This window comes from Callorhinus ursinus, unplaced genomic scaffold (genome assembly GCF_003265705.2).
Source record: "Callorhinus ursinus isolate GAN/ISIS: 27379988/994484 unplaced genomic scaffold, GSC_fseal_2.0 scaffold7, whole genome shotgun sequence".
Classification (NCBI taxonomy): Eukaryota; Metazoa; Chordata; class Mammalia; order Carnivora; family Otariidae; genus Callorhinus; species Callorhinus ursinus.
The window spans coordinates 68,093,860-68,119,685 of NW_027397069.1; the positions used below are offsets into that span (position 1 = coordinate 68,093,860).

General features: G+C 38.1%; 1 protein-coding gene and 1 pseudogene across 4 annotated transcripts; one reads left to right on the forward strand and one right to left on the reverse strand.

The window, feature by feature from the left end:
* Nucleotides 1-4,849: 4,849 nt before the first annotated feature.
* Nucleotides 4,850-22,564, reverse strand: POMP (proteasome maturation protein). Of its 4 annotated transcripts, none has more exons than XM_025875118.2 (6): nucleotides 22,412-22,564; nucleotides 19,810-19,907; nucleotides 17,436-17,496; nucleotides 14,476-14,577; nucleotides 10,281-10,374; nucleotides 4,850-6,175 (listed from the first exon to the last, which is right to left on the reverse strand). In XM_025875118.2, the coding sequence occupies exons 1-6, from the start codon at nucleotides 22,412-22,414 to the stop codon at nucleotides 6,108-6,110; spliced, it is 426 nt and encodes a 141-aa protein (XP_025730903.1). In that variant the 5' UTR covers nucleotides 22,415-22,564; the 3' UTR covers nucleotides 4,850-6,107. The 4 variants fall into 4 exon arrangements, with proteins under 4 accessions (XP_025730903.1, XP_073750840.1, XP_073750839.1 ...); XM_073894739.1 differs by having other exon boundaries at nucleotides 22,348-22,430; XM_073894738.1 differs by lacking the exon at nucleotides 22,412-22,564 and adding an exon at nucleotides 21,056-21,773 and having other exon boundaries at nucleotides 10,281-10,368.
* LOC112826812 (small ribosomal subunit protein uS8 pseudogene) lies at nucleotides 11,418-11,806 on the forward strand (annotated as a pseudogene).
* Nucleotides 22,565-25,826: the final 3,262 nt, after the last annotated feature.

A 25,826-nucleotide genomic window follows, 5' to 3' on the forward strand; every position in this document is an offset into this window, starting at 1 on the left:
CCATTCTTTCACATGTTCCTGAAATTCTTTTTTAAAGATTTTATTTATTTATTTGAGAGAGAGAGAGAGAGAGAGAGAGCACATGAGAGTGGGGAGGGTCAGAGGGAGAAGCAGACTCCCTGCCGAGCAGGGAGCCCGATGCGGGACCGATCCCGGGACTCCAGGATCATGACCTGAGCCGAAGGCAGTCGCTTAACCAACTGAGCCACCCAGGCCCCCATGTTCCTGAAATTCTTGAAGGTATAAATTAGCAGTCTCCAAATTCTTCCTACATGCTAGGTTTCTTTGGATTTGGCCTCCAGGGGGCATGCTGGGCTCTTAACATTAGCTGTGGGTTTGGGAATAGAGGGCAGTGTCAAGGGGGTGATTGTTTTTTTCTGGTAAACTGACCTCCTCAGGTGAAAATGTCTTAAGAAAAAAACACCCTCCTTCTAAGTGAAGAAATTGCTTCCTTCCTCAATCATATACCCACTTAATTCTCAGGGTCCTAATCAGGGCTCCAATTTTCATACATCAGATCCCGTAAGACAGTGACTTCAACAGCTGTGCTAATTCTGGAGCCTCAGATTTGTTTTGGCTAAGCACTATACTTGTAAGAAATGGCATTCTTTAGGCTTCTGTAGGTTGGTTCATGGATATGAAATTGTTATTTACTTAAACTTTCCAATACAGCCAGAAGCAGCCACTCCACCATCCTTTTTCTTGTTGCCCAGAACCTTGCTGTAAATTGGGCATATGATTTCATGTGACCAGACAGGATAGCTATTTTACAACTGCCAGCAGAAGCCAGCTAGATTTCCCACTTAGATTCACTGCCTAATCCAGTTCAGATAACTAATTCCTATTTCCCACAATTCTATGGGAATGTGCTCCCCATAACACCAACTATCTGATGCCAATTACTGTAGCATTCAGAGATCCAGACCAGAAGCAACAAAATGTACTGTTTATCTTAAGCACACTGGATTTACTGGAATGCTCGTAGAGGCTCACAGCTTCAATAAAAAGCCAAAGAACAGGTAAGAAGACAATCAGGAGCCAAAGGAAACTACAGAGATAAAGCAATAGCAACACAGCAATAATCATGCAGCACAAAAGGGCACTGCTTCTGCCAGTGATGACTCACCTGTCTTCCTCATGCCCTTGTGAATTGGAGTCCAAGTCCAGGAAAGAAGTTTGATTGGCCGACTCAGGTCACATACCTGGCCCACGAGAAACCAGGAGCAGAGAGGCATGCCCTCTTAGAATTCTAGAGAGGCACTCAGGATCTTCCCTCAAGACAACGCTCAATGGAGGAAAGGTGATTCGCCTCAAGAACTCAGATATACCCAACTAATGCATCACTGAACACTACATCAAAGACTAATGATGTACTATATGCTAACTGAACATAATAAAAAAAAAAAAACAACCAAAAAAACAAAAACTCAGTGTTCAGAAAGTCAAAGTAGATGCCAGACAGCCAAAATAAGACAAATGAATTCCACAAAGTGGAAGATGAAATAAATGCGGAATAAAGGAATAAAGAATGGAATGCGGAATAAAGCTAGCCTTGCCTATCTTTCCCCAAAGCCAAACCCTGTTATAGAATATTTAAAAAACAAACCAAAAAAGTCACCTTATTTTCAAAATGGCTAAAAACAAAGAAAGCGTTATTTTTCCTGTCTTTCCTATATCAACTCAACCCCTGGGTAACCAAATGGTAGGTGGTAGTAAGTTTCCTTCTAAGGAAATATTCTGGCCAAAAAGGTGAAGAGGGAATGACAGATTTTGAATCACCATTTTGCAACCCATAATAAAGAAATGGATGTATGCACTAGGCATGGCTGCCCTTGCCTGTCCAGGTCTCATGACTTTCTCATGTGATCAGGCAAAAAACATCAGTAGTAATTAAGTCCAGCAGTGTTTCCCCTATGACTAACATATTTCTTTGATAACTATGATTATGGTAACTATGATAACTAAAGTATCTTAAGTATATTTAATACTCTGTGAAATAACAAATTAGGAATGCTAAAAATTAAATCTAGTACTGTAACCCCTGTATAATTTTCTTTTCAAATTAAAGATCTATGTATTCATTAAAATGGTTAGGTTTAGGGGCACCTGGATGGCACAGTCAGTTAAGTGTCTGACTGTTGGTTTCACCTCAGGTCATGATCTTGGTGTCCTGAGATTGAGCCCCGCACAGAGGTCTGTACTGAGTGCGGAGTCTGCTCAAGTTTCTCTTTCCCTCTCCTTCTGCCCCTCCCCACCTCACATGCTCTCTCTCTTTAAAATAAATAAAATCTTAAAAAAAAATGGTTTGGTTTAGGGCATCAAAGAGTAATGACAGATAAGGATTATAAAATCTTAAGAATCTCATCCATAAGGATACCTCAGAAAGATAAATGGGGAGAAACTTGGTTTTTAAAAAATTTGTCAGTTGATAAATGTAGATGAAATGACACAGTTTTTCAGTCCTCCTGTCCCCAAAAACCAGATTAAGTAATTGAGACAAAGATTTTTCGTGGATGCTCAAACCCTAGATGAAAAGATTCTTGGGGAACAAGGCATACACAAGGTCTCAAATTACTACTGCACAGATTATTTATTAATTATGAAAGGAAAACTGTACTTTTACAATGGAGAGTTCTGGCAGCCACCACCTGTTCACCAAGCGATCATACTTAGCAACACCAATAAATGAGACAACCTAACATTTTATGGCTCCTCACGTGATACAGTTAAGTACGTATCACTACATTTGCAGACTTCTTGCCAAAAATGTTCATCCTGAATCTACCCAAGAGAAAATAAGGCAATCTGATAATTGGTGAACCTACATGAAGGTTATGTTGGGTGTTTTTGTATTGTTTGATCAGTTTTTCTCTAAGTTTGAAAGTTTTCAAAATAAAAAGTTGGTGAGAATATAACTTGTTTGTAACATTTCCATATAATACAGAAAACAAACAAATAAAAGGGGTGGTTTAAGTCTTGGGTTAAAATCAATCCATCTCTCCAAAAGTAAAAAAGTCCAGGCAAAGTTGAAGAATTCCGCCTGGTCCTTCACTGACCCAGAGCCATATCCTCTGTGACCTCTATTTTGTCACAGATGAACAATATAGCTTTTTCCTGTCTCCACTAGGTCAAGACACTGAAGAGAAGCAAAAAGACAAAGTACAACTGACAAAGCACGTCTACTGGCTCCAGAAATAAATTCGAGATCTGGAAGCAAACTCTAACTTTTCAAAACTTGATTTATCTTTAAAAGAAAAAACTTGTTAAAGTCCCTTTTACTTTTTCAATCAGGAAATAAAACAAACCCTGCTGAAATTAGATTCAAAAACTAATGAATGGTATGTTATTCTTTAATATGACTTAAGGATCTACAATATAACAAACTAAAAGTATAGGTTAAGTAAGCATGTATTGTACATGAAGGAATCTAAATTTCAGTTTTGAAATCATGTGCTAAATGGTAAGTCCCATGAAGTGTCACACCATTTTTGGCTTTGCTTTATTGAAATAGCAAGTCAAAATTTAGTTAATATATACTTAGATTTTATGTGTTTGATAAAAAAATTTAACCAATTATAAATTCCAGTGGAAGATTATAAACAACAGTCTATTTTTCAAAAATAATCTACTTGTTCAGATCATCTTTTACATTCTTGAATGTCTGCACTCAAAGGAATAACAAAATACAGGGGAGCTCTGGGTTATACTTATGTGTACTCCTGAAAAAGGGATAACACTGCAAAGGACAAGATTATGAAAAATGGTAACCCTTTCACCTATATTTTGCACAGAGGGTAGGAGTGAAAAGGTGTGTTTTTAGTGAAAGCCATCCCACGGTGTGTGCCAAATAGTGCTTACTTTTTTGCCAACCCCCCAACACTTCCAGACAATAAAACCCATAAATCCCTTTATTCTCATACCTACTGAAAGGTTTAATACAGAATTAGATTGCACCCTCATTAGGTATGTTTCTATCCTTTACTGTGAATTTTATCATTTTAATCTTAATAAAATGAATTTTAGTCAGCCACCAACCTATGAAGCTCCCCTTGAACCCAAAGCTGTTTCGCAAGCAAAACAGAAACAAGGGAAATAGTAAACTAATTCTTCAATAAAGCCACAGGATCTGAAAGAAAAAATGCCTAGAGTTTGACACCTAGGCAAGTAACTCAGATCTGTATCTCTTATGAAGGAACCCAAATAACACCAACTTCAAGCACACACTAAAGACCGCAGAGATTAAGAAACAGCAAACTTTTCAGCACAGACACAGGCCAGACAAATTAACGATGCTAATGACTGTTGCTAATACAGAGACAAAAGCAAGCCAAAAAGCAAGCAAGCATAAGAATCAAAGATTCTCAAGCCTGGAGAGCTTTTCAAAAGTACACTTCCTGGGATCCACCCCAAACTAGACCTATTGGAATTTCTGAGATTCAGACTCAGTACCAAAATTTCTTCACAAGACTCCCAGCTCATTTTTTTGTGAACCCGGCAGTGAGGATCACTGGTATAAATGCAAAGAAGGTATAAAAGAGGAAAAGGAGAGAGGAGGCAAAAAGACCTTCAGAAAGCGCTAATCACAATTACCAACTTCTGATCAGCTTTTCCATTTAAATCATGCTCATTAATTTCACACTACCCTCTACTGGTCAGGAAGGATATATATTATTCTTAGAATTATGGTACAGAAGAAATCTCCCATTTTATTAGTTGAAAGAATATGTCTAGAAGCAATTAGCAAACCATTATTTATTTTCTTATAACAAGTATAAAATGGTTTGGCAAATACTGTAGTGGCAAAAATGTTTTAAACTTAATCTCAACACTTAGGAGCAGTTTTAAAAAATGTTATCATATTGTTTATTTCAAGGTTTGTCATACTTGACACTACTGACATTTTGAACCAAAGGATTTTTGGTTGCATGGAGGAAACTCTGAATGTAAGCAGTTTTTACACTATTCAGTAATAACTTTTTTGACAGAGAAGGGTGTTTCAATATAAATTATGAATTTTTCAAATCATCTTCTTTAGTACTTTTGTTACATGACCATAACTCTTTGTCTTTTCTGTTTCAGGATGTTTTGCAGCATCCCTGGCCTCTACTAGATGTGAGCAGCAGCCCTTCCTCAAAGTTGTGAAAACCAAAACATCTCTACACATTGTTAAATACCCCCCTCCCTGGCCCCCCAAAGGGGAGGGACAATATGGCATTCACCTGCAAATCAGTGAACTATCCAATTCAGATGTTCCCAAAAAATTGATAAAAAATATTTTTTACTTAGTGAAAGATGACCCACTTACTAATTAAATCTAAAGTGCACGAATTTTTGTATACCAGGTTCATAAAGAATATCTCATAAGAACTACAGTGAAGATTTATTTTTAAATAACTATGGAATTTGTGTGTACATGAATATTCTAATTTCTTTTCAATCTAATCATCTTGTGATATATAAATCTATGCAGTACAACAGTTTAATCAACATATACTGGTTGCTTTATTTAATTTTTCACTTTAAGACAAGACCAAATCAAAACCTTTGAACTTATTATACTTTTCAACCTGAAAGAATCAAAGAATAGCTACAACTCTAAAATAGCATCAATAAATCCAATATTATTCTCATGAGTATCAATAGGCTATACTGAAACAAGGTTAAATATAAATATCTTACTCTGTACTTAATTTGAAGTGTTGCCACCGAAATCAATTACAGATGTTTATTCTGAAAGATGCTACTACGAAGGTTGCAGACTCAAACGCTGATAATGGTTATTCAAAATTAAATTTATGGAATACCCAGAAAATAGGCTGAATTTGAGCCTGTAGATAGTTTTAAAATACTCATTACTAACAATTTTTTAAAGACACAGAAGGCTGTTGTTTCCTACAATTGGCAGTTTTAAAATCATCTCCCTTTAGTGCTTTCAACTGTCACATGGCCATAAACCAAAGACCCAAATAATTTCAAATGATCACAGATACTATTTAGGCAAAAACTCTCATGTGTCAATATTTTTAATGTTGTGTACATCAAATTACAGTAAAAAGATGACTATAAACAACATGCAGCCCCTCTATTTTCATGAACAGCACAACAGATTACAGTAAACCGAGTTTATATTCCACCATCAAGTGTGGTTCTCCCATTAGTTCACTTTGTGACGGGTCTGAAAACAAACAAAAACAAACATATTAAAGATTCTCAAAGAAAAGATAAATTCAATGATTCCACTTACATGAAAATCTAGAACAGGCAAAACTGACAGAAAACAGACTAGTGGTTGCCTAAGGTGCCTAAGGGACCAAAGGTGAGGGACTGACTGCAAAGGGATCAAGGAAACTTTCTGGGGTGATAAACATTTCATATCTTGACTGGGGGACACTTACACAACAGTACACATTTGCTAACATTCACAGAACTGTACACTTAAAATGAGTACAATCTATTGTATGTCAACTATACCTCAATACAGTTGATTGTAAAAAAAAAAAAAAAGCCAACAACAGACTGAAAAAGTTCTCCTTTTTCAAAACTTAAGTTTTCCAATGGCTTCCCAGATGATGCAAGGAAACAATCTCTAATTAAAAGACTGAGCAGTCTCTTAAACTAGTTTGCAAAAACATTTTATTTCTATTGTTTTGTGCTCTGTTACATACACATACACAAACATAAATCAGAATTTAGGACCAAGAAAATCTTTAAAATCTTCACTATCTTGTGTTTAGAGAGCAATCAGACAAGTCTTATTTTAACTGTATAGTATATATAAAAGAGCTTTTAAAATTAATGCTAACAGTAAGCTTCCAAAAAACAAATAAAGCCTTTTTCCGTTTCTGCCTCCTATTAGGATAAAAACCCAATGAATTATAAAATCAGTTTGTAAAAAGAAATAACCATCCACATTAAAATAATGATTACAGGTCTGGATGTTTCCTCACTGATCTCCTAAGAGATTAGAGATTATTGTGTCACATCAGTTCAGCAATCTATATACTCTCCACACTCATCACACAACAAAGTAGCCTTAGCAACAACTGACACTGCTATACTTAATAACGGCAGAGTAACTGCTATGTATATAATAGGCATTCAAAATCTAAACTTATTAAAAAAAAATGCCTCCACAAGAGTACAAAGGCCAGGCAAAGATGTTTGCTTACAGCACTGTTTTGTGTTAAGTGAAAAAAGAGGGGCGCCTGGGAGGCTCAGTCAGTTGAGCGTCCGACTCTTGATTTCAGCTCAGGTTACGATCTCAGGGTCATGAGATTGAGCCCGGTGTCGGTCTCTGCATCAAGCATGGAGCCTGCTTAAGATTCTCTCTCATCCTCTCCCTCCCCCAACCCCACTCACACACACGCTCTCTCAAAAATTAAGTTAAAACGTAAAAATTTAGTGAAAAAAGCATCCAGCAATAAATGCATTGATGTATCATACATACTGTAAGACACACAGTATGCCAGTTGTGTTACCAAAAAAAAACAAAAAAAAAAAACCACTAAGCAATGCCAAATATTTCTGACTATATATATTCATATGAAGACACACAGAAAAAAGACTGGAAGGAAATATACTAAATGAAAACAGCAAGTAACTGAAGAATAAGGGAGAGTAATGGGTTTGGGGGTAATCATGGAGGACCCGAGTTTCAGCTGTAATGTTTTAAATTGTTAAACAAAGAATACATTAATTTTTATGACAACAACTCTCTTTTAAACTTATTTTAAGCTTTGACTTTAGTAAAGTGCATGCTTATTAAATAAATCACATACACCAGAAAACAACAGACCACATCAGCAAGGCAACGGCCTGCGGTTCCAGAGCCTTCTCCGCCGCTACCTTGCTGTGAAACTGAGAGAGGGAGGACTGAGCCTCTCCATCAGTCTGTTTAGCCACCTTCAAGTGAGGAAACTGGAGTAAACAGAAGACCCCTTTCAGCATTAAAAGTCTAGTTTAGACTTTACTATTGCCCTCCTCATAGTCCCTCCCTTTCCTTGTAAAATGTGCAGATTTTTCTTGGCCAAGTACTTCCCTGAAGAGCAAGCAAAACCCTATCACTTCCAACACTTAATTCAAAACCCTCCAGCCATATGGGCCTTCTTAACACACTCTTCTGTGTGTTGGGAGACAATTCTCTATGGGTTTCTCAAAATTCTCTAAGTCTTAGATATACTGTGCCTGCCTTTGTTTTACTCTCTTTCCAAAACTATTTCTGAAGTAAATAGCCTAAGACAAAGATCATGACTCTTCTGGAGCCCAGAACAGAAAGGCTTATTTCCAGGGCGCGTGGGTGGCTCAGTCGGTAAGTGTCTGCCTTCGGCTCAGGTCATGATCCCAGGGTCCTGGGATCGAGCCCCGCCTCGGGCTCCCTGCTCAGCGGGGAGCCTGCTTCTCCCTCTCCCACTCCCCCTGCTTGTGTTCCCTCTCTCGCTGTGTCTCTCTCTGTCAAATCAATCAATCAATCAATCAATCTTTAAAAAAGTTAAAAAAAAAATAAAGAAAGGCTTATTGCTTATCATAAAAGATTCGGATGTCCTTATCTGGGGGTTCCTCTACCTATAATAAAATACACCGTAAATGTGGCATCACCTGACCCTCTTCTTGCTACTCTGTGGGAGCTGGGGCTCAGGGAACCAAAAGGAAAGCTGACACTCCAGCTACTGCTATTGCTGAGTAATAAACTGTCCTTTGACTCTAGGAGTCTTGTCTTCTGCCAGGATCTATGAAACCGTGGCAAGCTAACCTGTTAGCTTATAGATAAGAAAACATCTTAAAACCCTTCAGAGTTCTTCAGCTGTTCTCTCAGGTTACAGACCTTGAACATATTGCTTCTTCTGCCTAAAATATTCTTCCCTCTACTTTTTAATTAACTAATTCATACATCTTTTAGGAACCAAGTTATGTGTCATATTCCCAGAAGTGCCTGTCTCTCCCATCCAACAACAAACTATACCACTATCCCTTTTTATTCCTAGAATTTATCACAATTTGTAATTATATCTTTGCATCTATCTGTTTAATGTTTACTTCCCCAGGTAGAAAGCAGTTTGTCTTGTCACCATTGTATACTTAGAGCCTAGCCCAGTGCCTGACACATCATAAATATCTGACTGAGTAAATGCTTAACAAGCACCTCTCACTTTCTTTATACAAAATTACAGAAGTTGATTTTTTAAATGAATGTATTTTTATAACTAATTTCAAGATAAAAATATAGAGACATGAACTATCACCTTGCTAATTTAAAATGAGGTATAAGTTCAATGTAAAAAGCTTAGGCATTGTAGATTTCCCTGCATTCAGAAAGTACCCTCAGGAACGATTCTCAAAGGGGAGGCTCACTAGACTTCTGTTGTGTCCACAGCATTTCCTTACCGGACATCAGCAGCCAAGCAAAACTCATATAATTTAATCCTGTTGGGTTTTTCTGTTTCTCCTGAACTGCTAGGGCATAATGAGTAGATGCAATACTAAACAGAATTATATTTGCTTATCTTCCTCAGAACCAGAAAAAATAAGACGATGCTGTTTGGATTGTTCTTACTTAAAAGTTATTTATCCTATATATAATAAAATTTTCCAAGGAACTTTCTTAAAAATAACAGATTCTTCTTTCCTATTCACCACCTATAGAAGCACAAAAACTCTTTGGGGGTAAGAGCTATTTTTTTAAAGAAAACGTTTCTTATTTTTCCTAGTCATTTTAAAAACTAGTCATAACCCACAAATATTTTGAATACGCAAACAAAAATCATTGTTTAAGCTACCCTTATAATACTATGTTAGACTCACACATCAGACTATAACCGCAGGACATGAAATAAAGGACTATCATTAGTTGGCTGCTAATGACTATAACCTCAGAACTCCCTAAGTAACTTTCACCTTTAAAACCAGTTAAAGAGGGGCGCCTAGGTGGCTCAGTCATTAAGCGTCTGCCTTCGGCTCAGGTCATGATCCCAGGGTCCTGGGATGGAGCCCCACATCGGGCTCCCTGCTTAGCGGTGAGACTGCTCCTCCCTCTCCTACTCCCCCTGCTTGTGTTCCTGCTCTCCCTATCTCCCTGTCAAATAAATAAATAAAATCTTAAAAAAAAAAAAACAGCTAAAGAACAGTTATTATCATTAAATTTTGTCTTATTGCAATGAATAAACATAAGTGAATCAATCCAATGAGCTATAAGCTCCGTAAGCATGAGGATACTATCGTTTTATTTGCTTCCACTGCCTTGTACATTATTAGGACTCCAAGAAAAGGTGCTAAATGACACTCACCATTAAGAATATCTTCAAATCCAATAGTCTCATCATTACCCCTCAAAATATCCAGTGAAAGGTTTGAGCTTGGAAGAAATGGAAGACGCTGTACCTTCAGGAAAAATATGAAAGGGCAAGATTAGAGAAAACCAAGGGGAGAAAGAAAACAATACATAATCTAATTTCATGCTCCTCATTCTTTACTTGTAAAATTCACAAAGCTATAAATAAAACACCAATATAACCAGTGGAAAAAAACACCAGTTCATACTTTAGACCCAAACCAAAATTTTTAAAATTCCTCAAAACTTTACTCAAAATATATAGACACTGAAAATTATAGTTTTAATTAACACTTAATAATCCCATCAGCTTTGTATATATTTTGGGGCTTTGTTTCTGTCCCAGAAAAACCACAGCATACACACGATGAAATGCAAAAACCCAAGCACCTAACATCATATCTACTTCCTAATAAAAGTGAGATGATCAAATTCCTGAAGAAATTCCAACTCAGTAAGAGCATTATTCTACTTAGTAAGTTGATTACTTCACTTTGTATGTTGTTTTGTATTGCTCATTGTAAAAATGTTAAGTTATGACCCTTTAAAACAGTACTGGTAACCAGAAAGGAAGACCAAAGTCACTTGTGGGGCCTTTAAAAAACACAATACTATTCTCAACTAGTGGTATCTACCTTGTTCAAGTATTAAATATATATACTGCAGACTGGTACATAAGTATATAGTGGAGCAAGCAAGGGTTGTGGAGTCAAAGACCTGGACTCAAACCATTCTACTACTTACAGTACTATGGCTGTGTTTAAGTCACCTGATCCGTCTCACCGTCAGTTTCCTCATCTGTGAAACAGGGTAATACCACCTTCCTCTCAAACATGCTGGATGATGTGGTGTAAAGTATGTAATATAGTATAGTCATTGGCATAGACTTACTATTCAATAAACTTTCATATAGCCAAAACAAATTTTCAGTTTTCTGTGTTCTTTGTTAGTTGTCTAGCAATTATAATTGGAAATGCAGATTATTTTGGATATTGACAAAAGAATGTCAAGAGTAGTAATAGGTGGTCCATGACTACAGGATACTAGTATTTTAAAATAACCCTTCTTTCTGCCATTTTTCCATGCTACCATAATGGTGTGCATGAATGTCCTGGCAGATGCTCTCAAGAGCATTAACAATGCTGAAAAGAGAGGCAAACGCCAGGTTCTTATTAGGCCATGCTCCAAAGTCATTGTCTGGTTTCTGTGATGATGAAGCATGGTTACACTGGCAAATTTGAAATCACGGATGATCACTGAGTGGGGAAAATTGTTGTGAACCTCCTGGGCAGGTTAAACAAGTGTGGAGTGATCAGCCCCAGATTTGATGTACGACTGAAAGATCTAGAAAAATGGCAGAATAACCTGTTCCTGTCCCGCCAGTTTGGTTTCATTGTACTGACAACCTCAGCTGGCATCATGGACCATGAAGACTCAAGATGAAAACACACAGGAGGGAAAATCCTGGGATTCTTTTTCTAGGGATGTAATACATACGTGCAAATAAAATGCCTCAGTGGAAAATATAAAATAAAATAAAAATAAATAAAATAATCCTAACTTTGAAATCTAAGGGTGCTGTTAAGATTATTTCCCCCAGGGATGCCTGGGTGGCTCAGTTGGTTAAGCATCTGCATTCAGCTCAGGTCATGATCCCAGGGTCCTGGGATCGAATCACATTGGGCTCCCTGCTCATCAGGGAGCCCACTTCTCCCTCTGCCTACTGCTCCCCCTGCTTGTGCTTTCTCTCTCTGACAAATAAATAAATAAAATCTTAAAAAAAAAAAAAAATTCCCCCAAGAAAATATATCCATATTTAAAATACTTTTAATTACTAATGGCCTATAGAGTTTAGAATGGGAAAAAATTTCTTTAGGTTGTCAAAATTAGAAAAAAAATATACATATACATTTTAAATATTATATATAAAATAATTATATATTAAAATAATATATTTCATTTCTATTTATATATATATATATGTTTTTTTTCTTTCTTTCTTTAAAAGGAAAGTAGGGAGGATAGAGGAAGAAACAAAAATGGAGCTTTTATGTTAAACCAGAGAGTAAGGGGCCTGGTAGGTACAGTTTGATCAGATATAGTCCTGAGAAAGCACCAAAAGCAAGGATGAGCAGGCAGTTATTACACATCCCAACAAGCAAGAATGGCAATAGTACAGGGGAAAAAGGATAAGGGGCAGAATTCTGGGCAAGGATTTTTGAATTAAATGGGATTAAAATTTTAGGCCTGAAATACGAGCCATAGCTCATATTGATGAATGTGAGCAGGAGGAAAATAAAAGGAAGCTAATGATTCTGTGCCAAGCTTGCGTTATTTCAATCCTCAGAATAACCCTAATAATCACACACTGTTGTTACGGTCAACTCCATTTCACATTAAAAAACAAATGACCTGAGGCTCGGAAAGGTCTCTAATTTATTTAAGTTCTTAAGGCTAGTAGATGGTGGAGCCAAGATTCACATCCAGGTTATTCTGACTTAGAGCCACACACTCTTTTAGAACGTGGTTGTTAGAAAAAAGTTCTGAAATAGCTTCCACAATGACTTAGCCAATACAGCTGATGGTATGAATAGAATTTATTGAAAAAGACACAGTAGTAGGAAGAACTTGTGCAAAAGCCAAAAGGTGAGAGAAAAATTTAGTCAGGACATGCAAGTAGTTTTAGGAGCTATGAAGTATGGTGGAGAACAAGGAGATGCCAATTCATGGACACAGACACATTAAGGAGTTGAATTTTAATCTGAGGGCAAAGTGAGGGGAATGACATGGTCAAATTTGTATTTTATAAAAATTACTGTGGCTAGAGCATGTACAATGGATTAGAGGGCAGTAGGGGTGGGTGTCACAGTGATCTGGATGAAGTACAGTAGATGATCAAAACCAATGTAGTAGCAGTGGTGAGAACATCTAATTGACTAGATGGTGGGAGGTATGGCTCGGGGGTAGGGATGTGGTGCAGGGTGAGATAACCAAAGCTCATGCTCCAATCTCTGCCTTGGGAAGCAACCTGTTCATACGTGATACAGAGTATGCGAGGAATAATGAGTTATTCATTATTCATTATTCATCTCACTTACACATGTGAAATCTGAAGTGCCTGTGGACTTCCAATGGCGAAGTCTATAGGTTTACAGCTTATGAGAATTAAAACTTGGGAGTCATCAACATATAAATGATACCTGAAGTCATAGGAATAGACAGGAAATAACAGAACGAAAAGAGGACTGGAGATGGGAACTAACAGAACAGGTATTTCAAGGTACAGAAGAAAGCAAAAGGAACCTACGCAGAAACACCTGAGAACAAGGTTTCAGAGACGAGGGGTATCAGGAAAGTGTGGTGTCCTAAAAGCTCAGGGAAGGAGTCACTGGCGTAACATACCACAGGGACATCAAACAAAAGGAGGGCAAAGGGTGTCCACATTGTTCAAGAGCAGTTTCACTGGTGTGATGGGACCCAGAAACAGTGGGTTGCACTCATAGTAGGTAAAGGAGCATGTACAGCAAATGGAGGCAACTTTAAGACGCTCAACCTGCAAAAGCACACTCAGTGAGAGAGAAGGTGCTATAAAGAGACTGACAGAAGTTTTGTCTTAAAAGACAAAAAAAAAAGGTTAGAATGTACGTAAACACTGCTGATGAGTCTGAGCAAGTAGAAAGAGGATGAAGATACCAGCTATAGAAAGGATCCATGAAAAGGGAATTCCCTGACGTAGCGTGAGCATAGGTCAAGGACAGTTCTTACACACTTGGAAGGTCATTTCTGAAGATCTTATTCCTAAGCAACAGGTGCACTCAGCTATATACAAACTGCCTATATACAAACATACCACCACATGGATATTCCTAGAGGCATTTCAAATTCAACGTAACTCCCCAAAAAGAGAAAAAAATGAAAGCAGTTGCAGGTAAGTTTTGGCACTGAACTCATAATCTGAAGTTTTCCACTTAATGTCTTCTTTTTTCTCTATAAAGTAGAAATCGAGGTCATATCCTGAAAACGGGCAAAATAGAATAGGCTACAGAGGAGAAGAGAAAGTAAGGGTTATAGGGCTAGTACTGGAGAAGAGTCCTTCCAATCCATAGCAACATACAGGTGGAATGTATTATAACTGACATCCATAAACTCACCTGCTGCACTGCCTTGAACTCCATTTGTAATTTTAGTGGAGCAAACAGGCCCTGGATGTTTCTTAGTGTGGAAAAATTCATTTTATCTTGGTTGAGCTGGAACTACAAAGGCAAACAATGTAATTTTAAATGTTACACTCAACATTGTTTTCAAAACAGCACTGTTACATATATAACACAACACTTAAAGAATTTTAATATCCATAACTGAAATAAAAACAAAGTACTTTTATTAATTTCTTCGAATATATATGTCTATGTTTTATTCAGCATGCAGGTGTACTTCACCAACGTAAAATCACCACCTAAAATTTGAATTTACAAAACTGATAAATTAAGGAATGTTTTTTACATTGCAAAAGCATATTTACAAATCATTTCAGTGCTTTTGATTAGAATTACCACAAAACTGATAAAACAAAGAAAAGGTATAAATAAAATGAGATCTAGAAAGATTTACATACAAGTGACAAAAATACTGAATTTCTAAGTATACAAGTATATAATTCAAAAGATTTCACAAAAGAAATAGTCAAATCCATGATACCACCCTGTTAATTAAGCTACAAAGTTTACACTCCACTTTTTGGGGTAAGAGATTCCTGGGTGGCAAGAGGACCCAAAACTCTAAAGTTTGTCCAGTTTGTATTGGGTGCTAATAAGCAATTTTTTTCTGGAATCAATCACACTTTTACTAAACACTAATATTACTTCTAAAAAACTTTTACTGCAATTTAATGTACTTCAGGCAAAATGAATCAACTTGACCCATGAATTCTAATCATACAGTTTCCCAAAACGTAGTAGATACGATTTGCAGACAGACTGCTACAAAGGCCTGAGTTAAGGTTATTATAGTAAGATAAAGTGACATCTGTGATCATTTTTCACTACACTACATTCTCTTGATAAGATTTTAGGTCATGGGGGGGGATAATTTTGATCAAAAACCTATTGAGAGATTAGTAACCACTTTAGACATGACCTGGGGCCATATACATTAATTCTGAGGTCAGATACCCAGCGATATGGTTTTTAATTACTTTAGCTTGAGTATAAAATTTTAACAGATGGTCCTTACAGAAAACATGCAATATTTTATTATGGGTATATAATCTGAAGTTCTCACTGAAAGTTTCCTTTAAGTATTGAGTTATTCTTATAAGTAAATACAATTTTATGTAAAAATCTCAATTTTACAAACTTTGATGACTATACCCACCTTGTAATATGATGTCAAACTGCAATTATCAATCAACATGTACTTAATTATTACCAACCACATGCAAAATTAGAATCAGGCTCTGTGGCAATATACCACAAAACAGTCTACCATGGAGAAGGTTATATAATCTAGTTGGGAAGACATTACATATAGATCAGGGCTTCTCAACCCTTGGCATTACTGACATCTTGGGCTCGGAATTATTTGTTGTGGTAGATGGGGACTGTTCCATACGTTGTAGGATGTTTAGCAGCATCTCTGGCCCCATCCAACTGATGCCAGGACCAAAGACCCTTCTCTCCCAATACTACTTGTGACAATCAGACATTGCCAAATGTCCCCTGAAAAAGGTAAAATCATCCCTAGTTGAGAACCACTGGTATGAATAATGATGCACATCTTCCATCACTATCACTACTACAGCTCCCAATCATGGAGAGCTACTATAAGCCAGCATATGCCAAGGCATGGGCTATTACTAACTCCATTTTACAGATGAGGAAACTAAAACTTAAACAGAGATTAAGGAACTTGCCCAAGTTCATATAGCTGCTAAGTATGGTGTCAAGAATCTAAACCTATATAGTTCAATTATATAATCCATGCTAAAGGACTTATAATAGTTAGTAAGTGCCACAGAATTTCGAGAGACTGCCATTAGGTGGTTAAGTGATTAAGGAGACTACACAGAAGCAGCTGATGTAAACTGAGTCTCAAATGATCTATGTAATTTTTTAAACTCTTCACCATTTGGGCCTGTCTCACTCAGATTTGTCGAAGTTTCTCTTAACATGTATTGCTCAGAACTGAATCAATATTCCAAATCTAATGGCCTGGCTAATACTTAGGAAAGTGAGACTGGAATCTCCCTTGATTTGACACCCATCTTGCACCATCTTCCTGAAGTAGTGTTAAGATACCTTTCTTCTTGCTCTGAACATGTATTTAGAAAGTCTTTAAGTTGTCTTTAGAACATATATACAGGCTATATACCCTCTTTGGGGGTGACCCTTCTCTACCTATTAACCTGGTTAATACTGGTCTAAAACTATTCTAATGTATGCTCCTCTACAAAGCCTCCCACTAGCCCTATGCACAGGTGGTTGCTCCATCTTGGTCCTCTATACCATGTTATGAAGCCCCTATCCACTGCTTGTCCTCCCACTAAATTTCCAGCCCCTTAAGGATGGGGATTGTGTCACATTCATCTGTGTATCTACTGTGCCTAGCAAGAGGATATGTCCCTCAGTAACTTGGGAGATGTAGGGCTTGAGAAAGAGGTCAAGGCTAGAGATGTGGACTTGGAGGTCAACAGCAAAAATGGAAGAGGAAAAATATAAAAGAAAATAGGGTCATCAAGTAAGAAAATATTGAGAGGAAAGGAAAGGGGGATTGGCCTTTAGAAATGTCCATAAAGGGGTGTCCGGCTGGCTCAGTCAGTAAAACATACAACTCTTAATCTCAGGGTCGTGAGTTCAATCCCCATGTTGGGAGTGGAGCCTAGTTAAATTGGTCCATAAAAAAGGCAAAAGAACAATGTGTAGAAAAAGAGCTTTAGTGAAGCAGTTTGATAATTCAAAAGCCTACTCTACAAGGATACTGAAAATAAGTCTTCATATTCTTCATGGTCAAATGCTCAACATTAAAATTGTCTTAATAAATGAAACCACATAAGTATTACTAAAAGTATTCTTCTACTAGAGGATAAAAATAAAAACATGGGTAACATACTTACATTTTTTTCTGATAATTCAAGAGGATGACTGGGCAAAAGTTCGTTTTTCACACACGGAAGGCTAAAGAAAAATATTTAAGAGAGATCATAAATCACTCAATACCTAAAGCTCAAAACTGTATCAATAGATGTAACTACAATGGAATGGCACAAGTGAGGTTTTAGGAACAACGACACTTCTGTAGCCTGATTGTAGAAACTGACATATGTATTTAAATTCACATTACTATGAATTATAACATTAAAAAAAGGTCAAATTTACTATATATGATAACGGTTTTAAAATGTATCGATTATAGGGACACCTGGGTGGCTCAGTTGGTTAAGCATCTGCCTTTGGCTCAGGTCATGATCCGAGGGTCCTAAGATCGAGTCCTGCATCGGGCTCCTTGCTCAGCGGGGAGCCTGCTTCTCCCTCTGCCTGCCGTTCCCCCTGTGCTCTCTCTCTTACAAATAAATAAATAAAATCTTTTTTAAAAAAATGTACCGATTATAGGTACTAGTGGTTAATTCACTAGGGTGAGCCCTTCAAAAAACAGTGTTAAATGAAGCTCTGTATCTAGAAGAAATTTAATAAAATATGTTTAAAACTACTATTATTCGGGGCGCCTGGGTGGCTCAGTCGTTGAGCGTCTGCCTTCAGCTCAGGTCATGATCCCAGGGTCCTGGGATCGAGCCCTGCATCGGGCTCCCTGCTCCGTGGGAAGCCGGCTTCTCCCTCTCCCACTCCCCCTGCTTGTGTTCCCTCTCTCACTATGTCTCTCTCTGTCAAATAAATAAATAAAATCTTAAAAAAAAAACAAAACTACTATTATTTGATAACATGCTTCCTGTATTATATTAAAAATCTAGGGGCATCTGGATGGCTCAGTCAGTTGAGTGTCCAACTCTTGGTTTCAGCTCAGGTCATGATCTCAGGTGCTGGGATTGAGCCCCACATCAGGCTCCACACTCAGCAAAGAGTCTACTTCAGGATTCGCTCTCTCCCTCTCCCTCTGTCCCTCCCTGCACTCACATGCCTCACCCCCTCAAATAAATAAATCTTAAAAAAATCTAGACCTCTTCTGTTTAGGTCTATACATACTCAATATTTAATGTATCTTTAATAAACACATGCTGAAAAATGTTTGACATTTATTGAATACCTACTATATAAGGTCATATACTGCTAGAACCAAACCACTGGTCTTTAACACTCTAGATGTATAAAGATGACTATCCTTATTGCCAAAATGGCATTTGAGAGCTGAAAGGAACCTGCAACAATCGTTCATTGAATATTGTCTTTGTACAGAACATTATCCTAGAAGCAAAATTTGAAAATGGTTCTGTTCATGGCAATCTTAAAGTCTAACTGGGAAGAAAAAGGAGCATTTTATATGGAAAAAAATAAATAAATAAGAAATCATCAGAACCTGGTTACTGACTAGTTTCATGAATTTGATTATACTATACCATAAATCAAATTATATCTCCAAATCCAAAGACTATAAACTGCATCTTTCACTAGAAAATGGAAAAAAAATGAAAAGAAAATAATGAAGCATTATGACTGTCCCCAGACATCAGTATTAGAATGACATTTTATTATAGTAAGACCAAACTACCTTAAAGTTACATATAAAATTCAAAAATTCAAAACAGATGTTTACAGGGGTAGACACACTACCCTTATTTGATTAAGCAGAAAAGTAACCTCCCAAAAAGTACCAGAAATTGAGACCTAAACATACAGAAACATGGAAGAAATCAAGGGAAGGGGTACAACTGTGTGCTGAAGCTAGAAAAATAAAGTAACAGCAGCTAACACTTACTGAGAGCTTATTAATGTCAGGTACTGTTCTAAGTATTTTTCATGTATTAACTCATTTATTTCTCAAAATAAGATTTATATTATTAACAGCCCTATTTCACAGATATAGACATGAGACATAGAGCAATTAAGTTACCTTCCTGAAGTCATACATCTAGTAAAAAGCAGAGCCAGAATCAAAACCCAGGCAACCTACTCCTGAGTAGGCTCTTAACTACTATGCTCTAGTGTTTCCAAGAGAATTATTCCAGCAGTTTATAAGATAAGGAGACAAATGGCTTTCCAAGTTAGGAGTATCAAAAAGAAGCATCCTACCAAATCATGCTACTGGGTAACAGCTCCTTGCAGGATGCCCTGTCCTGGGAACCCATTACTGTTAAGACACTTCTTCCATTATAGAAAACATCCACTCCCATCCTCCCCTAGTCTAAGGTATATTACTTGCTATGTCCCAAATTAAATATATATTTATGGTCTATCAAAATATTTAAAGAATACTGTGAAAAAATTCACAGAAACATTTTATTATAACAAAGTCAAAGTCACAATTCCCCTGTATACCCTTTTCGAAGAAGATCATGACTTTCAAAAGGTCCACTTGCTGAAAGTTCAGTAACTGGAATACTGTCCTTTAACTGAGATCCAAGTCCTCTGGCATTCTACAACACAAATAAAAACACTATTAAATATAAAAAAATGTTTTAAAACTCACACTGAACATCTATGTAAAAAACAATTTAAGCACTAGACAAAAAAAAGTAAAGTCTCTGCTCTCAAAGAGCTCACAGCCTAGATGATGAGCCTTGGCATTATGGTAGAGTGATTATACATGGTACACTAAATAATATCAAATTTGGGCGTAGGAAGGACTCCTGAGTTGATCTCTGAATATTGTCATATTGAAAGGCATTCCAGGAAAAAAGAATATGGGTAAAAAGAAAGGTACAAAAATATAAATGAACAAGCCATAAGTAGTTTGACCTAACCAGCTAACTACACGTCTAGCGAGGCAAAAATAAAGCAAGGCTGGCAAAATGAAAAAAACAAAAAGGCTTAAACATGCAAAGAAATTCAGGTTTTGTTCTGAGATTGACAGAGAGCCTCTGAGGGTTATGGCATGATCAGATTTACTTTCACTGGAAAGATCCCTCACTTAGGATGGAATGATTAGCACAGAATGAAAAAAGTTGAGGAGAAAATCCTGGGGAATACTATTCCTTAATGAAGAACAAGTGGGATTAAGAACAAACAGAATAGCTAGAAGAATGTGGTCACAGAAGGTAAGGGAAAAAAAAGAAAGCCATTCAGAAAGTATTTGGTTTCTATAACAGGGTTCTCCCTATGAAAAATAAATCTAATCAGCACAGTATAAACAAAAACAAAGACTCACAGAATATCTGGCACTGGTATATTATCACCCTACACATCTATACCATAAAACATTTAATCATCAAATATTTATTAAGCATCTACTATGTGGCAGGTACTCTGGTAGATGCTGAAGATACATGTCTACCTTCCAGGGTTTAGTCTAATGAAGATAAATTAAGCAAATAAATTGCAATAAACATTACAACAGGTAAAACACAAAAGTTGACTTGTAGTCACTTGTCGCTGTAATTCTGCAGAAAAATGTAAAACAGCTACAGGTATTTTGGTATCCACCTTACACTATCCCAGGAGAAACAATTCTGAGAAACCAGCATTTTAAATTGATTTCTTAATTTTTCTGTGTATTTTATTTGGTCAGGTACTTTATCCTGTTCAGAGTTTCTTCAATCCACCACTCTACTTCAGGATCTCACACCTGGATAACTTTAACAGCACCTGACTGCATCTTGCCGTCTCTAGACTTTTCCATTTTCCAATTCTGCATATCAAGGCTTTCCTAAACATATAATTTCCCCCACCAAACTGTTATAAAACCTTTCACTGATTTGCCAATGTCTTCTCTGAAAAAGGAAGTCCAAATGAAGAACCTACAAAACAGTTTCCCCTACACTGAAGTCAAGGTTGATCAGGAAAAGAATCTGGAATCTAGTGTGGACAGTCTCTAACCTACTATGTGACTATAATCAAAGCATACAATCTCTCTGCCCCCGTTTACTCATCCTTCCAGGTGCCTGAACTCTTTCCAGATCTAGAATTATATGATTGTACATTTCCAAATGCATCTCCTGGTACTTTCCCACATAAACATTCTCCTCCTCCCAGACTTCTTTATTATAAAGTAACAGAAGAAAAGTTTCTTCTATGCACAAAGAAAAGGAGAATTCGGATTTCTGGGTTTTACTGTTATGATTTCCCCCAATTTCCTTGGGTAAAATATCAGGATTGGGACCTGATGTTTCTAGTAAAGCAGCAGAAGAAAGCAAATCTATGAAAAGTTAAGTACCACTAGACCTCGAAGTGTTTATAAAACTTCTTCACAATAATCAGCAATATTACCAACAGAAACTTTCTAGATTTAGATGGCCTAGTATCAGAGTCAGCGGCCATGGCCATTCAGAAGTCTTTCCCAAGCATCAGAACTTTTAAGTTAAAAAGCGAGAAAGGGGATGCACTAACAATTAGGGATGCGCTAACAATCCTGACAAACGAGGAATTACAACTGTCCGATTTTACCCCTCCAACTTCTGGAATACTACAAGTTCCCCAAAATGCCTGTAAAGGTGAGAGATAAAAAGGAAACTTTACAGCTGGGTCTGTTAGCAAAGCAGTTCCGAGGTCAGGGGTGAGTGAGGAATTCGAAGGCTCTAGGCCCCCAAGGTTCGCCCCTCATGGGAAGGGTAGTTGGCTGAGCCGACCAGACACCACGGAACAACGCTACACTTTCGGATTTGTCCTTGCCAGCTCGGCGCCAACTACGGGGAAGGGGCTGGGGCGTGCTGGGGGACTTGGGGTTGAGTGGGCGCAAATCGAGAGAAACAAGTGAAGGGAATGAAGCCGAAGCGCTGCTCGCGGGACCGGCGCTGGAGCCCATGCCGGACGACAGCCACGAAACCCCCAACCCCGTGACTCGACAGATCATGGCGCCCGAGGCCGGCCTCATCCTCCCGCCGCCGCCGCCACCCCGGGACGAGCTAGGGGGAGGCGGACCATTCCTGCCGGGCCAGGGTCCCGAACCCGCCGGGAACTCGGGTCGCTCCAGGGTCTCACTCACCATCTTCACTTGCTCTGTGAACAGCCTCTCAGCCCCGTTACCGTCAGCCGGCCCCGCCGCTCACTTCCGTTTCCGGGGTTGCCCCCCCACATCCGCCGGAAGTGCGTCCGTCCGGGCGAGGAAGGAAGGAGGGCGCGGAGCGCCGGGAGGGAGCCGCGCGGGGCCGGGGCTCCCACGCCTGAAGTCCCGAGGGACCCGGGGCCAAGGGCGCAGTAAGGGTGTGGGCAGCGAGGAGGGCGGGTTCGGGACGAGACGTGCCGGAGCAGAGGGAAGACGCGGACCTCCGCTTGATTAATAATAAACATCTACCGTTGGTACAGTATTTGAAGATGTGCGGTGTGTTTTGGTAGATGCATCCCCTTATTTAATACAAAAGCTCGCTGAAGTAGATACTACGTTTTTCGTGAGGGTAAACTAAGCATAGGTGGGATGAATAATTTGCAGTCTTTCAGCTAATAAGGCAAAAGTAGAACACGAGGCTTTGCAAGTTTAGTTTTACAAATCATATGTCGAAGGCCTGCTATGTTCAGAATCCTGTGCCGAGGCTAAGAATACAGAAATGAATCAGGCTGATGCGGTTCCTGGGCTAGAGGAGCAGCGGAACTGTTGGGGGTGAGGGGAAGGGTGCCATCGAATGAAGTACGGTTGATAATTACAGACATACATTGGGCTTCTATTTATAGCAACACGATTGTAAGTGCTTTACATGAACTATCTCCGTTAATCCCTTCAATCATCTTATGTAGTAGGTACTACTGTTATCTCAATTTTACGGTCAAGGAAAGCAAGACAAAAGAAGTTAAATATGCCGAAGAACCCATAATCCGTTGTCATAACATTAAACTGTGTTGTCTTCCAAATATAATGTGATAAAATGGACTCTTACTCTTGTCACCGTATAATGGAGGTAACTTAAGGAATCCTTGGGCCGATAGTGAAAGGATAGAATGAACTCGTATGAGGTAGGAGAATATATGAAAGAACATTACTGGCATTTGCTTAGGTAAAAAAATGGTAAAGGAGGTCTGTGTGGCTGAAGTTCAGAAAGTGCGGTAGAGAGTAGTGGGAGATGAGGCTGTAAGTAGATGGAGGCAAGTTTATTATGGAGGCCTCTGTGCCAATTAAGGGTGAGGCTTTAACTTTAAACAGCCATTGAAGGATTTCTGAGGAGGGAGGCAGTAAGGTCAGACATGTTCTGTATATCTACAGCCATGGTCCTACAACCTTGAAGTTCCAGGATAGCCCAGATTTTGAATATTCTGCACTGCTGTCCTTATCTTCTGTCTCTCTATATCTACCTTGAGATTTGAGTTTGAATGTTTCATTTGCAACTTATTCCTTTCACTCAGTTCCACCTAAGGAGAAATTTTAAAACTGCAACTCTTAAAAAGAAATCATTTTAATGTTGTTGATTCCTCACAATTTAGTTATTAAGTTTTTGTTGAGCCTATGATTCTGGAGCTAAAGAGAAGAAAAAGCCATTTCCCTATACTTGAGATGCTTTTATTTTCTTGGGGGAATAGACATGGTAAATAAATGTAAATGCTTAATAGAGAAAGGAGTTGGATCAGGAAGTGGTTGGGAACAGGGAAAATAGGCTTTTGAGGAAGAGGAAATGTGGAAAGGCAGAGATTTGCAAAAAGTCATGTTGTAATATGAACAATGAGGATTTCCACGTGTTTGGAGTTCTGGGGGAGTAGGTGGAACAAGATGAAATGAGATTGGAAGGATTGGTTGGGGATACAATAAAGGGCCCGTATAGTGTGCTGAGGCTTGAGGCTTTTTTTTCCCCCTTTTTTCCTTTTCCTTTTTTTTTTTGTAGAAAATGGGCAATAATGGGGGTCTTTTCACAAACATTTGACGTTAAAAAAAATTATTCTGGTGGCAGCATGAAGAATATACTGGAATTGGGAGAAACTAGGAACCAGGATGCCATTTAGAGTGTTGCAGTAGTCCACAGAAGAGATAAGGGTAGAAAGGTATCACAATACATTGCAGAGACTTTGAGAAGCAGTGAAAAGTAGTGATGGACCTTAAGAAATACTAGAATTCATGAGGCAACCATTGGAAAGAGAGCCTGCTGTGGAGACAAAAAAGAGATGGTCAGAGAATCAGAAGAAAAATCAATCAAAGTGCTATCATAGAATCCAAAGGGGAAGAAAGTGTTGAGCGGTTGAAAAGTAGTTCAAAAGAAAGGTTAGAAAGTAGTTTTAAGATAGCTTTAAAAAGACCATGAAGTCTCAAAAATAGATCTTTGGTGACTGATTTTGAAGGTAATTTCAGTAGAAAAGCAAGGAGAAAAAATTGCCTTATTTTGTGCCATATACACACACCCATATTTATATCCTTCTAAAAAGGTTTGTTACAGCATTAACTAATACAAGTCAGTGTTGAGTGTGCTAAAGTAGTTTAAAGAATTAAGTTAGATTAGATATTAGAATGGTTTAATATGTTCACTTAGGCTTTATGTAATATGGTTTGGAGGATAGACATCTCTATGTCAGGCCCTATTCTTAGTTCTTTTTGTTTCAGTTAATCTTCAATTGCTCTATGAGGTAGGTACTACTATTATCCACATTTTATATAAGAAACAGGCTCATGTGTATTGTAGCACAAGTACTCTATTTTACTTTACTTTTTGTTGTCTTCCTTGACTTTACTCTTAAGCTTTTCTGGCAAAAATATTTGTTGAATGCATGTTGTTGAACATAGCAGAAGAAACCCATCTAGAATGCAGGCTGCTGTTGAAACATGGGTGAGAGCAGGTGAATGAAGATATCCAGGCAACAGCTCAGGTTGGTGTAAAAGCATGCTGAGTTGAAAAATGCCCATGGATTGGTTGAGTCCTCATCCCTTCAAAAGTAAAGAAAGGATGGTGTAAAGCAAATTATGCATTTCTTTTTTTTTTTTTAAAGATTTTATTTATTGAGAGAGAGAGCCTGAGCAGGGGGAAGAGGGAGAGGGAGAAGCAGAATCCCCACTGAGCAGGGAGCCCAGTGTGGGGGCTTGTTTGGGATCATGACCTGAGCCGAAGACAGAAGGCAGATGCTTAACTGATCCAACCACCCAAGTGCACCACAAATGCATGCATTTCAAAGAAAAGGTAGTTGAGTGACAAATGATCAAGCAGTAAAGTGGGGAGCAAGAAGTTGTGTTGACATTTTTCTTACTCTGTGAGTTAGGGAAAGTGGGAGAAAGAGTAGACACCACTGGACAGGCTTTTGAGGAAAGTGGCATCATTTATGAGAAAGATAGGTTTCAGTTAGGGCTAAGATGTGGGAAGAGAACTTGTGACAAATTTAAAAATACTGGGAAATCTAGTTGCAATAAATGAGGGAAGTCTAGTTGAATGTTCCAAAGGGCTTAGTAGCAGGCTTTGTGGAAGGAAGACCAGTGAGTAGCAGGTTCAGGGCCT

Coding starts and splice junctions, on each gene's coding strand:
- POMP (XM_073894737.1), bottom strand. CDS start 21,124: ATGCAGAATTGGAAAATGGAAAAGTCTAGAGACGGCAAGATGCAGTCA. Junction 14,578..17,435: donor TTGAATTATCAGAAAAAAAT/GTAAGTATGTTA, acceptor TTGCCTTTGTAG/TTCCAGCTCAACCAAGATAA. Junction 6,176..10,280: donor ATTTGAAGATATTCTTAATG/GTGAGTGTCATT, acceptor GTTTGTTTTCAG/ACCCGTCACAAAGTGAACTA.